The sequence below is a fragment of the Entelurus aequoreus genome, linkage group LG28 (assembly GCF_033978785.1).
Source record: "Entelurus aequoreus isolate RoL-2023_Sb linkage group LG28, RoL_Eaeq_v1.1, whole genome shotgun sequence".
Classification (NCBI taxonomy): Eukaryota; Metazoa; Chordata; class Actinopteri; order Syngnathiformes; family Syngnathidae; genus Entelurus; species Entelurus aequoreus.
The window spans coordinates 643225-655207 of NC_084758.1; the positions used below are offsets into that span (position 1 = coordinate 643225).

Genomic DNA, 11983 nt, shown 5'->3' on the forward strand with positions numbered 1-11983 from the left:
TGAAGTTGGGTACAATAATTGTAGTTAATATTTGTAAGTATGTATTTTATTCTATTTAGTATTGCGCTCCTTTTTTTTTTTAGATTTTCTTTATATGATTTATATGTAGTGTCCAGCTTACTTCATTATCTATATTAACTCCTAAACATGTGATTACCTTTATTCCTTTAATTTCAATATTCTCTATCATAATTTGTGTTTTACATTTTTACAATCTCCAAATATGATATATTTAGTTTTATTGAAGTTTAGTGACAGTTTATTGATGTGCAGCCATCTTTTTATGGTCAAGTTGTCTCTGGATAAAATAAGATGAGAGTTAAATCAAGCAGTAATGAAGGTGAAGAATGTAAGATTATTATATACATCATTATATATACTGTAGTTACACTCAGTAGTGACAATTAAGACACTTTCATCCTGTTCATTTGAGCAAAGAAAAAGAGTAAAGTGTAATATTCTAAACAATAGAAGAATATTAATATCAGCAGTCAATATTCCAACATTGTGAAGCTGACCTATGGTAAAAAACATATTCAGCTTTAAAGGCTTTATGAGAGTGATGCAATTATCACAATCAGAAATACTTTATTAATCCCAGAGGGGAAATTAAAATGTTCAGCGCTGTTATAAACATGTGAATATTCAAAGTAATAATATATGATATTAATACCATAATAAAGTGGTACGTTTGGGGATGTGTAATATTGTTGGTATGAACATCCTGAATGTTTTCATGCTGGAATAGTTGAAATTAGTAGAGAGTGGAAAAAATGAGGCAGTAATGATAATAATGGTTTGTTTTAAGCCTGTTTATGAATAATTAAAGATAATTAAAATACCAAAATGGAGCTTACATCCTCAGTGAGCTGAACTCCAGCAGTAAAGATGAGATAAATAATGTGGAAAGGTCAGAAGTTAAATGTTTCTTCAGGTAATACATGGAGCCTCTGCTGCCACCCAGCGGCCGTTGGAAAGAATGCATACATTTTGTTTTGACCTCCTTAAAGCTGCTTTTTACTTCCTGTCCTGTTTGTGTCCAAGTCTGTAGTGTGACAACTGGGGGTAATGGGAGACAACTGGGGTAATGGGAGACAACTGGGGGTAATGGGAGACAACTGGGGGTATGGGGGACAACTGGGGTAATGGGAGACAACTGGGGGTAATGGGAGACAACTGGGGTATTGGGAGACAACTGGGGGTATGGGAGACAACTGGGGTAATGGGAGACAACTGGGGGTAATGGGAGACAACTGGGGGTAATGGGAGACAACTGGGGGTATGGGGGACAACTGGGGGTATGGGAGACAACTGGGGGTAATGGGAGACAACTGGGGGTATGGGGGACAACTGGGGGTATGGGAGACAACTGGGTTAATGGGAGACAACTGGGGGTATGGGAGACAACTGGGGGTAATGGGAGACAACTGGGGGTATGGGGGACAACTGGGGGTATGGGAGACAACTGGGGGTAATGGGAGACAACTGGGGGTAATGGGAGGCAACTGGGGGTATGGGGGACAACTGGGGGTATGGGAGACAACTGGGGTAATGGGAGACAACTGGGGGTATGGGAGACAACTGGGGGTAATGGGAGACAACTGGGGGTATGGGGGACAACTGGGGGTATGGGAGACAACTGGGGTAATGGGAGACAACTGGGGGTATGGGAGACAACTGGGGGTAATGGGAGGCAACTGGGGGTATGGGGGACAACTGGGGGTATGGGAGACAACTGGGGTAATGGGAAATAACTGGGGTATGGGAGACAACTGGGGGTAATGGGAGACAACTGGGAGTATGGGGGACAACTGGGGGTATGGGAGACAACTGGGGTAATGGGAGACAACTGGGGGTATGGGAGACAACTGGGGGTAATGGGAGACAACTGGGGGTAATGGGAGACAACTGGGGGTATGGGGGACAACTGGGGGTATGGGAGACAACTGGGGTAATGGGAGACAACTGGGGGTATGGGAGACAACTGGGGTAATGGGAGACAACTGGGGGTAATGGGAGACAACTGGGGGTAATGGGAGACAACTGGGGGTAATGGGAGACAACTGGGGGTATGGGGGACAACTGGGGTAATGGGAGACAACTGGGGGTAATGGGAGACAACTGGGGGTATTGGGAGACAACTGGGGGTATGGGAGACAACTGGGGTAATGGGAGACAACTGGGGGTAATGGGAGACAACTGGGGTAATGGGAGACAACTGGGGGTAATGGGAGACAACTGGGGGTAATGGGAGACAACTGGGGGTATGGGAGACAACTGGGGGTATTGGGAGACAACTGGGGGTAATGGGAGACAACTGGGGTAATGGGAGACAACTGGGGGTAATGGGAGACAACTGGGGGTAATGGGAGACAACTGGGGGTAATGGGAGACAACTGGGGGTATGGGAGACATCTGGGGTAATGGGAGACAACTGGGGGTAATGGGAGACAACTGGGGGTAATGGGAGACAACTGGGGGTAATGGGAGACAACTGGGGGTATGGGGGACAACTGGGGGTATGGGAGACAACTGGGGTAATGGGAGACAACTGGGGGTATGGGAGACAACTGGGGGTAATGGGAGACAACTGGGGGTAATGGGAGACAACGGGGGGTATGGGGGACAACTGGGGGTATGGGAGACAACTGGGGTAATGGGAGACAACTGGGGGTATGGGAGACAACTGGGGTAATGGGAGACAACTAGGGGTAATGGGAGACAACTGGGGGTAATGGGAGACAACTGGGGGTAATGGGAGACAACTGGGGGTATGGGGGACAACTGGGGTAATGGGAGACAACTGGGGGTAATGGGAGACAACTGGGGGTATTGGGAGACAACTGGGGGTATGGGAGACAACTGGGGTAATGGGAGACAACTGGGGGTAATGGGAGACAACTGGGGTAATGGGAGACAACTGGGGGTAATGGGAGACAACTGGGGGTAATGGGAGACAACTGGGGTAATGGGAGACAACTGGGGGTATGGGAGACAACTGGGGGTATTGGGAGACAACTGGGGGTATGGGAGACAACTGGGGTAATGGGAGACAACTGGGGGTAATGGGAGACAACTGGGGGTAATGGGAGACAACTGGGGGTAATGGGAGACAACTGGGGGTATTGGGAGACAACTGGGGGTAATGGGAGACAACTGGGGTAATGGGAGACAACTGGGGGTAATGGGAGACAACTGGGGGTAATGGGAGACAACAGGGGGTAATGGGAGACAACTGGGGGTATGGGAGACAACTGGGGTAATGGGAGACAACTGGGGGTAATGGGAGACAACTGGGGGTATTGGGAGACAACTGGGGTATGGGAGACAACTGGGGTAATGGGAGACAACTGGGGGTATTGGGAGACAACTGGGGGTAATGGGAGACAACTGGGGTAATGGGAGACAACTGGGGGTATTGGGAGACAAATGGGGGTATGGGAGACAACTGGGGGTAATGGGAGACAACTGGGGGTAATGGGAGACAACTGGGGGTATGGGAGACAACTGGGGGTAATGGGAGACAACTGGGGGTAATGGGAGACAACTGGGGGTAATGGGAGACAACTGGGGGTATTGGGAGACAACTGGGGGTAATGGGAGACAACTGGGGGTAATGGGAGACAACTGGGGTAATGGGAGACAACTGGGGGTATTGGGAGACAAATGGGGGTATGGGAGACAACTGGGGGCAATGGGAGACAACTGGGGGTATTGGGAGACAACTGGGGGTAATGGGAGACAACTGGGGGTAATGGGAGACAACTGGGGTAATGGGAGACAACTGGGGGTAATGGGAGACAACTGGGGTAATGGGAGACAACTGGGGGTATTGGGAGACAAATGGGGGTATGGGAGACAACTGGGGTAATGGGAGACAACTGGGGTAATGGGAGACAACTGGGGGTATTGGGAGACAAATGGGGGTATGGGAGACAACTGGGGTAATGGGAGACAACTGGGGGTAATGGGAGACAACTGGGGGTATGGGAAACAACTGGGGGTAATGGGAGACAACTGGGGGTATTGGGAGACAACTGAGGGTATTGGGAGACAATTCGGGGTAATAGGAGACAACTGGGGGTATTGAGAGACAACTGGGGGTGATGGGAGACAACTGGGGGTATGGGAGACAACTGGGGGTATTGGGAGACAACTGGGGGTATTGGGAGACAACTGGGGGTAATGGGAGACAACTGGGGTAATGGGAGACAACTGGGGGTATTGGGAGACAACTGGGGGTAATGGGAGACAACTGGGGGTAATGGGAGACAACTGGGGTAATGGGAGACAACTGGGGGTAATGGGAGACAACTGGGGGTAATGGGAGACAACTGGGGTAATGGGAGACAACTGGGGGTAATGGGAGACAACTGGGGGTTATGGGAGACAACTGGGGTAATGGGAGACAACTGGGGGTAATGGGAGACAACTGGGGGTAATGGGAGACAACTGGGGGTATTGGGAGACAACTGGGGGTATTGGGAGACAATTCGGGGTAATGGGAGATAACTGGGGGTAATGGGAGACAACTGGGGGTATTGGGAGACAACTGGGGGTAATGGGAGACAACTGGGGGTATTGGGAGACAACTGGGGGTAATGGGAGACAACTGGGGGTATTGGGAGACAACTGGGGGTAATGGAGACAACTGGGGTAATGGGAGACAACTGGGGGTAATGGGAGACAACTGGGGGTAATGGGACACAACTGGGGTAATGGGAGACAACTGGGGGTAATGGGAGACAACTGGGGTAATGGGAGACAACTGGGGGTAATGGGAGACAACTGGGGGTATTGGGAGACAACTGGGGGTATGGGAGACAACTGGGGTAATGGGAGACAACTGGGGGTTATGGGAGACAACTGGGGGTAATGGGAGACAACTGGGGTAATGGGAGACAACTGGGGGTAATGGGAGACAACTGGGGGTAATGGGAGACAACTGGGGTAATGGGAGACAACTGGGGGTAATGGGAGACAACTGGGGGTATTGGGAGACAACTGGGGGTAATGGGAGACAACTGGGGTAATGGGAGACAACTGGGGGTAATGGGAGACAACTGGGGGTAATGGGAGACAACTGGGGGTATGGGAGACAACTGGGGGTAATGGGAGACAACTGGGGGTATGGGGGACAACTGGGGGTATGGGAGACAACTGGGGTAATGGGAGACAACTGGGGGTATGGGAGACAACTGGGGGTAATGGGAGACAACTGGGGGTAATGGGAGACAACTGGGGGTATGGGGGACAACTGGGGGTATGGGAGACAACTGGGGTAATGGGAGACAACTGGGGGTATGGGAGACAACTGGGGTAATGGGAGACAACTGGGGGTAATGGGAGACAACTGGGGGTAATGGGAGACAACTGGGGGTAATGGGAGACAACTGGGGGTAATGGGAGACAACTGGGGGTATGGGGGACAACTGGGGTAATGGGAGACAACTGGGGGTAATGGGAGACAACTGGGGGTATTGGGAGACAACTGGGGGTATGGGAGACAACTGGGGTAATGGGAGACAACTGGGGGTAATGGGAGACAACTGGGGGTAATGGGAGACAACTGGGGGTATGGGGGACAACTGGGGGTATGGGAGACAACTGGGGGTAATGGGAGACAACTGGGGGTATGGGGGACAACTGGGGGTATGGGAGACAACTGGGTTAATGGGAGACAACTGGGGGTATGGGAGACAACTGGGGGTAATGGGAGACAACTGGGGGTATGGGGGACAACTGGGGGTATGGGAGACAACTGGGGGTAATGGGAGACAACTGGGGGTAATGGGAGGCAACTGGGGGTATGGGGGACAACTGGGGGTATGGGAGACAACTGGGGTAATGGGAGACAACTGGGGGTATGGGAGACAACTGGGGGTAATGGGAGACAACTGGGGGTATGGGGGACAACTGGGGGTATGGGAGACAACTGGGGTAATGGGAGACAACTGGGGGTATGGGAGACAACTGGGGGTAATGGGAGGCAACTGGGGGTATGGGGGACAACTGGGGGTATGGGAGACAACTGGGGTAATGGGAGACAACTGGGGGTATGGGAGACAACTGGGGGTAATGGGAGACAACTGGGGGTATGGGGGACAACTGGGGGTATGGGAGACAACTGGGGTAATGGGAGACAACTGGGGGTATGGGAGACAACTGGGGGTAATGGGAGACAACTGGGGGTAATGGGAGACAACTGGGGGTATGGGGGACAACTGGGGGTATGGGAGACAACTGGGGTAATGGGAGACAACTGGGGGTATGGGAGACAACTGGGGTAATGGGAGACAACTGGGGGTAATGGGAGACAACTGGGGGTAATGGGAGACAACTGGGGGTAATGGGAGACAACTGGGGGTATGGGGGACAACTGGGGTAATGGGAGACAACTGGGGGTAATGGGAGACAACTGGGGGTATTGGGAGACAACTGGGGGTATGGGAGACAACTGGGGTAATGGGAGACAACTGGGGGTAATGGGAGACAACTGGGGTAATGGGAGACAACTGGGGTAATGGGAGACAACTGGGGGTAATGGGAGACAACTGGGGGTATGGGAGACAACTGGGGGTATTGGGAGACAACTGGGGGTAATGGGAGACAACTGGGGTAATGGGAGACAACTGGGGGTAATGGGAGACAACTGGGGGTAATGGGAGACAACTGGGGGTAATGGGAGACAACTGGGGGTATGGGAGACATCTGGGGTAATGGGAGACAACTGGGGGTAATGGGAGACAACTGGGGGTAATGGGAGACAACTGGGGGTAATGGGAGACAACTGGGGGTAATGGGAGACAACTGGGGGTATGGGGGACAACTGGGGGTATGGGAGACAACTGGGGTAATGGGAGACAACTGGGGGTATGGGAGACAACTGGGGGTAATGGGAGACAACTGGGGTAATGGGAGACAACGGGGGGTATGGGGGACAACTGGGGGTATGGGAGACAACTGGGGTAATGGGAGACAACTGGGGGTAATGGAGACAACTGGGGTAATGGGAGACAACTAGGGGTAATGGGAGACAACTGGGGGTAATGGGAGACAACTGGGGGTAATGGGAGACAACTGGGGGTATGGGGGACAACTGGGGTAATGGGAGACAACTGGGGGTAATGGGAGACAACTGGGGGTATTGGGAGACAACTGGGGGTATGGGAGACAACTGGGGTAATGGGAGACAACTGGGGGTAATGGGAGACAACTGGGGTAATGGGAGACAACTGGGGGTAATGGGAGACAACTGGGGGTAATGGGAGACAACTGGGGTAATGGGAGACAACTGGGGGTATGGAGACAACTGGGGGTATTGGGAGACAACTGGGGGTATGGGAGACAACTGGGTATGGGAGACAACTGGGGGTAATGGGAGACAACTGGGGGTAATGGGAGACAACTGGGGGTAATGGGAGACAACTGGGGGTATTGGGAGACAACTGGGGGTAATGGGAGACAACTGGGGGTAATGGGAGACAACTGGGGGTAATGGGAGACAACTGGGGTAATGGGAGACAACAGGGGGTAATGGGAGACAACTGGGGGTATGGGAGACAACTGGGGTAATGGGAGACAACTGGGGGTAATGGGAGACAACTGGGGGTATTGGGAGACAACTGGGGTATGGGAGACAACTGGGGTAATGGGAGACAACTGGGGGTATTGGGAGACAACTGGGGGTAATGGGAGACAACTGGGGTAATGGGAGACAACTGGGGGTATTGGGAGACAACTGGGGGTATGGGAGACAACTGGGGGTAATGGGAGACAACTGGGGGTAATGGGAGACAACTGGGGGTATGGGAGACAACTGGGGGTAATGGGAGACAACTGGGGGTAATGGGAGACAACTGGGGGTAATGGGAGACAACTGGGGGTATTGGGAGACAACTGGGGGTAATGGGAGACAACTGGGGGTAATGGGAGACAACTGGGGTAATGGGAGACAACTGGGGGTATTGGGAGACAAATGGGGGTATGGGAGACAACTGGGGGCAATGGGAGACAACTGGGGGTATTGGGAGACAACTGGGGGTAATGGGAGACAACTGGGGGTAATGGGAGACAACTGGGGTAATGGGAGACAACTGGGGGTATGGAGACAACTGGGGGTAATGGGAGACAACTGGGGTAATGGGAGACAACTGGGGGTAATGGGAGACAACTGGGGGTAATGGGAGACAACTGGGGTAATGGGAGACAACTGGGGGTATTGGGAGACAACTGGGGGTATGGGAGACAACTGGGGTAATGGGAGACAACTGGGGTAATGGGAGACAACTGGGGTATGGGAACAACTGGGGGTAATGGGAGACAACTGGGGGTATTGGGAGACAACTGGGGGTAATGGGAGACAACTGGGGTAATAGGAGACAACTGGGGGTATTGGGAGACAACTGGGGGTAATGGGAGACAACTGGGGGTATGGGAGACAACTGGGGGTAATGGGAGACAACTGGGGGTATGGGAGACAACTGGGGTAATGGGAGACAACTGGGGGTAATGGGAGACAACTGGGGGTATTGGGAGACAACTGGGGGTAATGGGAGACAACTGGGGGTAATGGGAGACAACTGGGGTAATGGGAGACAACTGGGGTAATGGGAGACAACTGGGGTAATGGGAGACAACTGGGGTAATGGGAGACAACTGGGGGTAATGGGAGACAACTGGGGGTAATGGGAGACAACTGGGGTAATGGGAGACAACTGGGGGTAATGGGAGACAACTGGGGGTAATGGGAGACAACTGGGGGTATTGGGAGACAACTGGGGGTAATGGGAGACAACTGGGGTAATGGGAGACAACTGGGGTAATGGGAGACAACTGGGGGTATTGGGAGACAACTGGGGGTAATGGGAGACAACTGGGGGTATTGGGAGACAACTGGGGGTAATGGGAGACAACTGGGGGTATTGGGAGACAACTGGGGGTAATGGGAGACAACTGGGGTAATGGGAGACAACTGGGGGTAATGGGAGACAACTGGGGGTAATGGGAGACAACTGGGGGTAATGGGAGACAACTGGGGGTAATGGGAGACAACTGGGGGTAATGGGAGACAACTGGGGGTAATGGGAGACAACTGGGGGTATGGGAGACAACTGGGGTAATGGGAGACAACTGGGGGTAATGGGAGACAACTGGGGGTAATGGGAGACAACTGGGGTAATGGGAGACAACTGGGGGTAATGGGAGACAACTGGGGGTAATGGGAGACAACTGGGGTAATGGGAGACAACTGGGGTAATGGGAGACAACTGGGGGTAATGGGAGACAACTGGGGTAATGGGAGACAACTGGGGTAATGGGAGACAACTGGGGTAATGGGAGACAACTGGGGGTAATGGGAGACAACTGGGGGTAATGGGAGACAACTGGGGGTATGGGAGACAACTGGGGGTAATGGAGACAACTGGGGGTAATGGGAGACAACTGGGGGTAATGGGAGACAACTGGGGTAATGGGAGACAACTGGGGTAATGGGAGACAACTGGGGGTAATGGGAGACAACTGGGGTAATGGGAGACAACTGGGGGTATGGGGGACAACTGGGGTATGGGAGACAACTGGGGTAATGGGAGACAACTGGGGGTATGGGAGACAACTGGGGTAATGGGAGACAACTGGGGGTAATGGGAGACAACTGGGGGTAATGGGAGACAACTGGGGGTAATGGGAGACAACTGGGGTAATGGGGAGACAACTGGGGTAATGGGAGACAACTGGGGGTAATGGGAGACAACTGGGGGTATTGGGAGACAACTGGGGGTATGGGAGACAACTGGGGGTAATGGGAGACAACTGGGGGTAATGGGAGACAACTGGGGTAATGGGAGACAACTGGGGGTAATGGGAGACAACTGGGGGTAATGGGAGACAACTGGGGTAATGGGAGACAACTGGGGGTATGGGAGACAACTGGGGGTATTGGGAGACAACTGGGGGTATGGGAGACAACTGGGGTAATGGGAGACAACTGGGGGTAATGGGAGACAACTGGGGGTAATGGGAGACAACTGGGGGTAATGGGAGACAACTGGGGGTAATGGGAGACAACTGGGGGTATGGGAGACAACTGGGGTAATGGGAGACAACTGGGGTAATGGGAGACAACTGGGGTAATGGGAGACAACTGGGGGTAATGGGAGACAACTGGGGTAATGGGAGACAACTGGGGGTAATGGGAGACAACTGGGGGTAATGGGAGACAACTGGGGGTAATGGGAGACAACTGGGGGTAATGGGAGACAACTGGGGTAATGGGAGACAACTGGGGGTAATGGGAGACAACTGGGGTAATGGGAGACAACTGGGGTAATGGGAGACAACTGGGGGTAATGGGAGACAACTGGGGGTAATGGGAGACAACTGGGGTAATGGGAGACAACTGGGGGTAATGGGAGACAACTGGGGGTAATGGGAGACAACTGGGGGTAATGGGAGACAACTGGGGGTAATGGGAGACAACTGGGGGTAATGGGAGACAACTGGGGTAATGGGAGACAACTGGGGGTAATGGGAGACAACTGGGGGTAATGGGAGACAACTGGGGGTAATGGGAGACAACTGGGGGTAATGGGAGACAACTGGGGTAATGGGAGACAACTGGGGGTAATGGGAGACAACTGGGGTAATGGGAGACAACTGGGGTAATGGGAGACAACTGGGGGTAATGGGAGACAACTGGGGGTAATGGGAGACAACTGGGGTAATGGGAGACAACTGGGGTAATGGGAGACAACTGGGGGTATGGGAGACAACTGGGGGTAATGGGAGACAACTGGGGGTATGGGAGACAACTGGGGGTAATGGGAGACAACTGGGGGTAATGGGAGACAACTGGGGGTAATGGGAGACAACTGGGGGTATTGGGAGACAACTGGGGTAATGGGAGACAACTGGGGTAATGGGAGACAACTGGGGGTAATGGGAGACAACTGGGGGTAATGGGAGACAACTGGGGTAATGGGAGACAACTGGGGGTAATGGGAGACAACTGGGGTAATGGGAGACAACTGGGGGTAATGGGAGACAACTGGGGTAATGGGAGACAACTGGGGGTAATGGGAGACAACTGGGGGTAATGGGAGACAACTGGGGGTAATGGGAGACAACTGGGGTAATGGGAGACAACTGGGGGTAATGGGAGACAACTGGGGGTAATGGGAGACAACTGGGGTAATGGGAGACAACTGGGGGTAATGGGAGACAACTGGGGTAATGGGAGACAACTGGGGGTAATGGGAGACAACTGGGGTATGGGAGACAACTGGGGGTAATGGGAGACAACTGGGGGTAATGGGAGACAACTGGGGGTAATGGGAGACAACTGGGGGTAATGGGAGACAACTGGGGGTAATGGGAGACAACTGGGGGTAATGGGAGACAACTGGGGGTAATGGGAGACAACTGGGGGTATGGGAGACAACTGGGGGTAATGGGAGACAACTGGGGGTAATGGGAGACAACTGGGGGTAATGGGAGACAACTGGGGGTAATGGGAGACAACTGGGGGTAATGGGAGACAACTGGGGGTAATGGGAGACAACTGGGGTAATGGGAGACAACTGGGGGTAATGGGAGACAACTGGGGTAATGGGAGACAACTGGGGGTAATGGGAGACAACTGGGGGTAATGGAGACAACTGGGGGTAATGGGAGACAACTGGGGGTAATGGGAGACAACTGGGGGTAATGGGAGACAACTGGGGGTAATGGGAGACAACTGGGGGTAATGGGAGACAACTGGGGGTATTGGGAGACAACTGGGGGTAATGGGAGACAACTGGGGGTATTGGGAGACAACTGGGGGTAATGGGAAGACAACTGGGGGTATTGGGAGACAACTGGGGGTAATGGGAGACAACTGGGGTAATGGGAGACAACTGGGGGTAATGGGAGACAACTGGGGGTAATGGGACACAACTGGGGTAATGGGAGACAACTGGGGGTAATGGGAGACAACTGGGGG

The 11983-nt window shown here is 53.0% G+C and overlaps 1 protein-coding gene across 1 annotated transcript in view; it reads left to right on the forward strand.

Moving 5' to 3' along the window:
- The first annotated feature begins 9549 nt into the window (after positions 1–9549).
- Positions 9550–11983, forward strand: part of LOC133644879 (ankyrin repeat domain-containing protein 50-like) — a 26490-nt gene continuing 24056 nt past the window's right edge. Inside the window, exon 1 of the mRNA XM_062039632.1 lies at positions 9550–9583. Within this exon, the coding sequence (XP_061895616.1) occupies positions 9550–9583 (34 nt within the window). The remainder of the gene's footprint in view (positions 9584–11983) is intronic.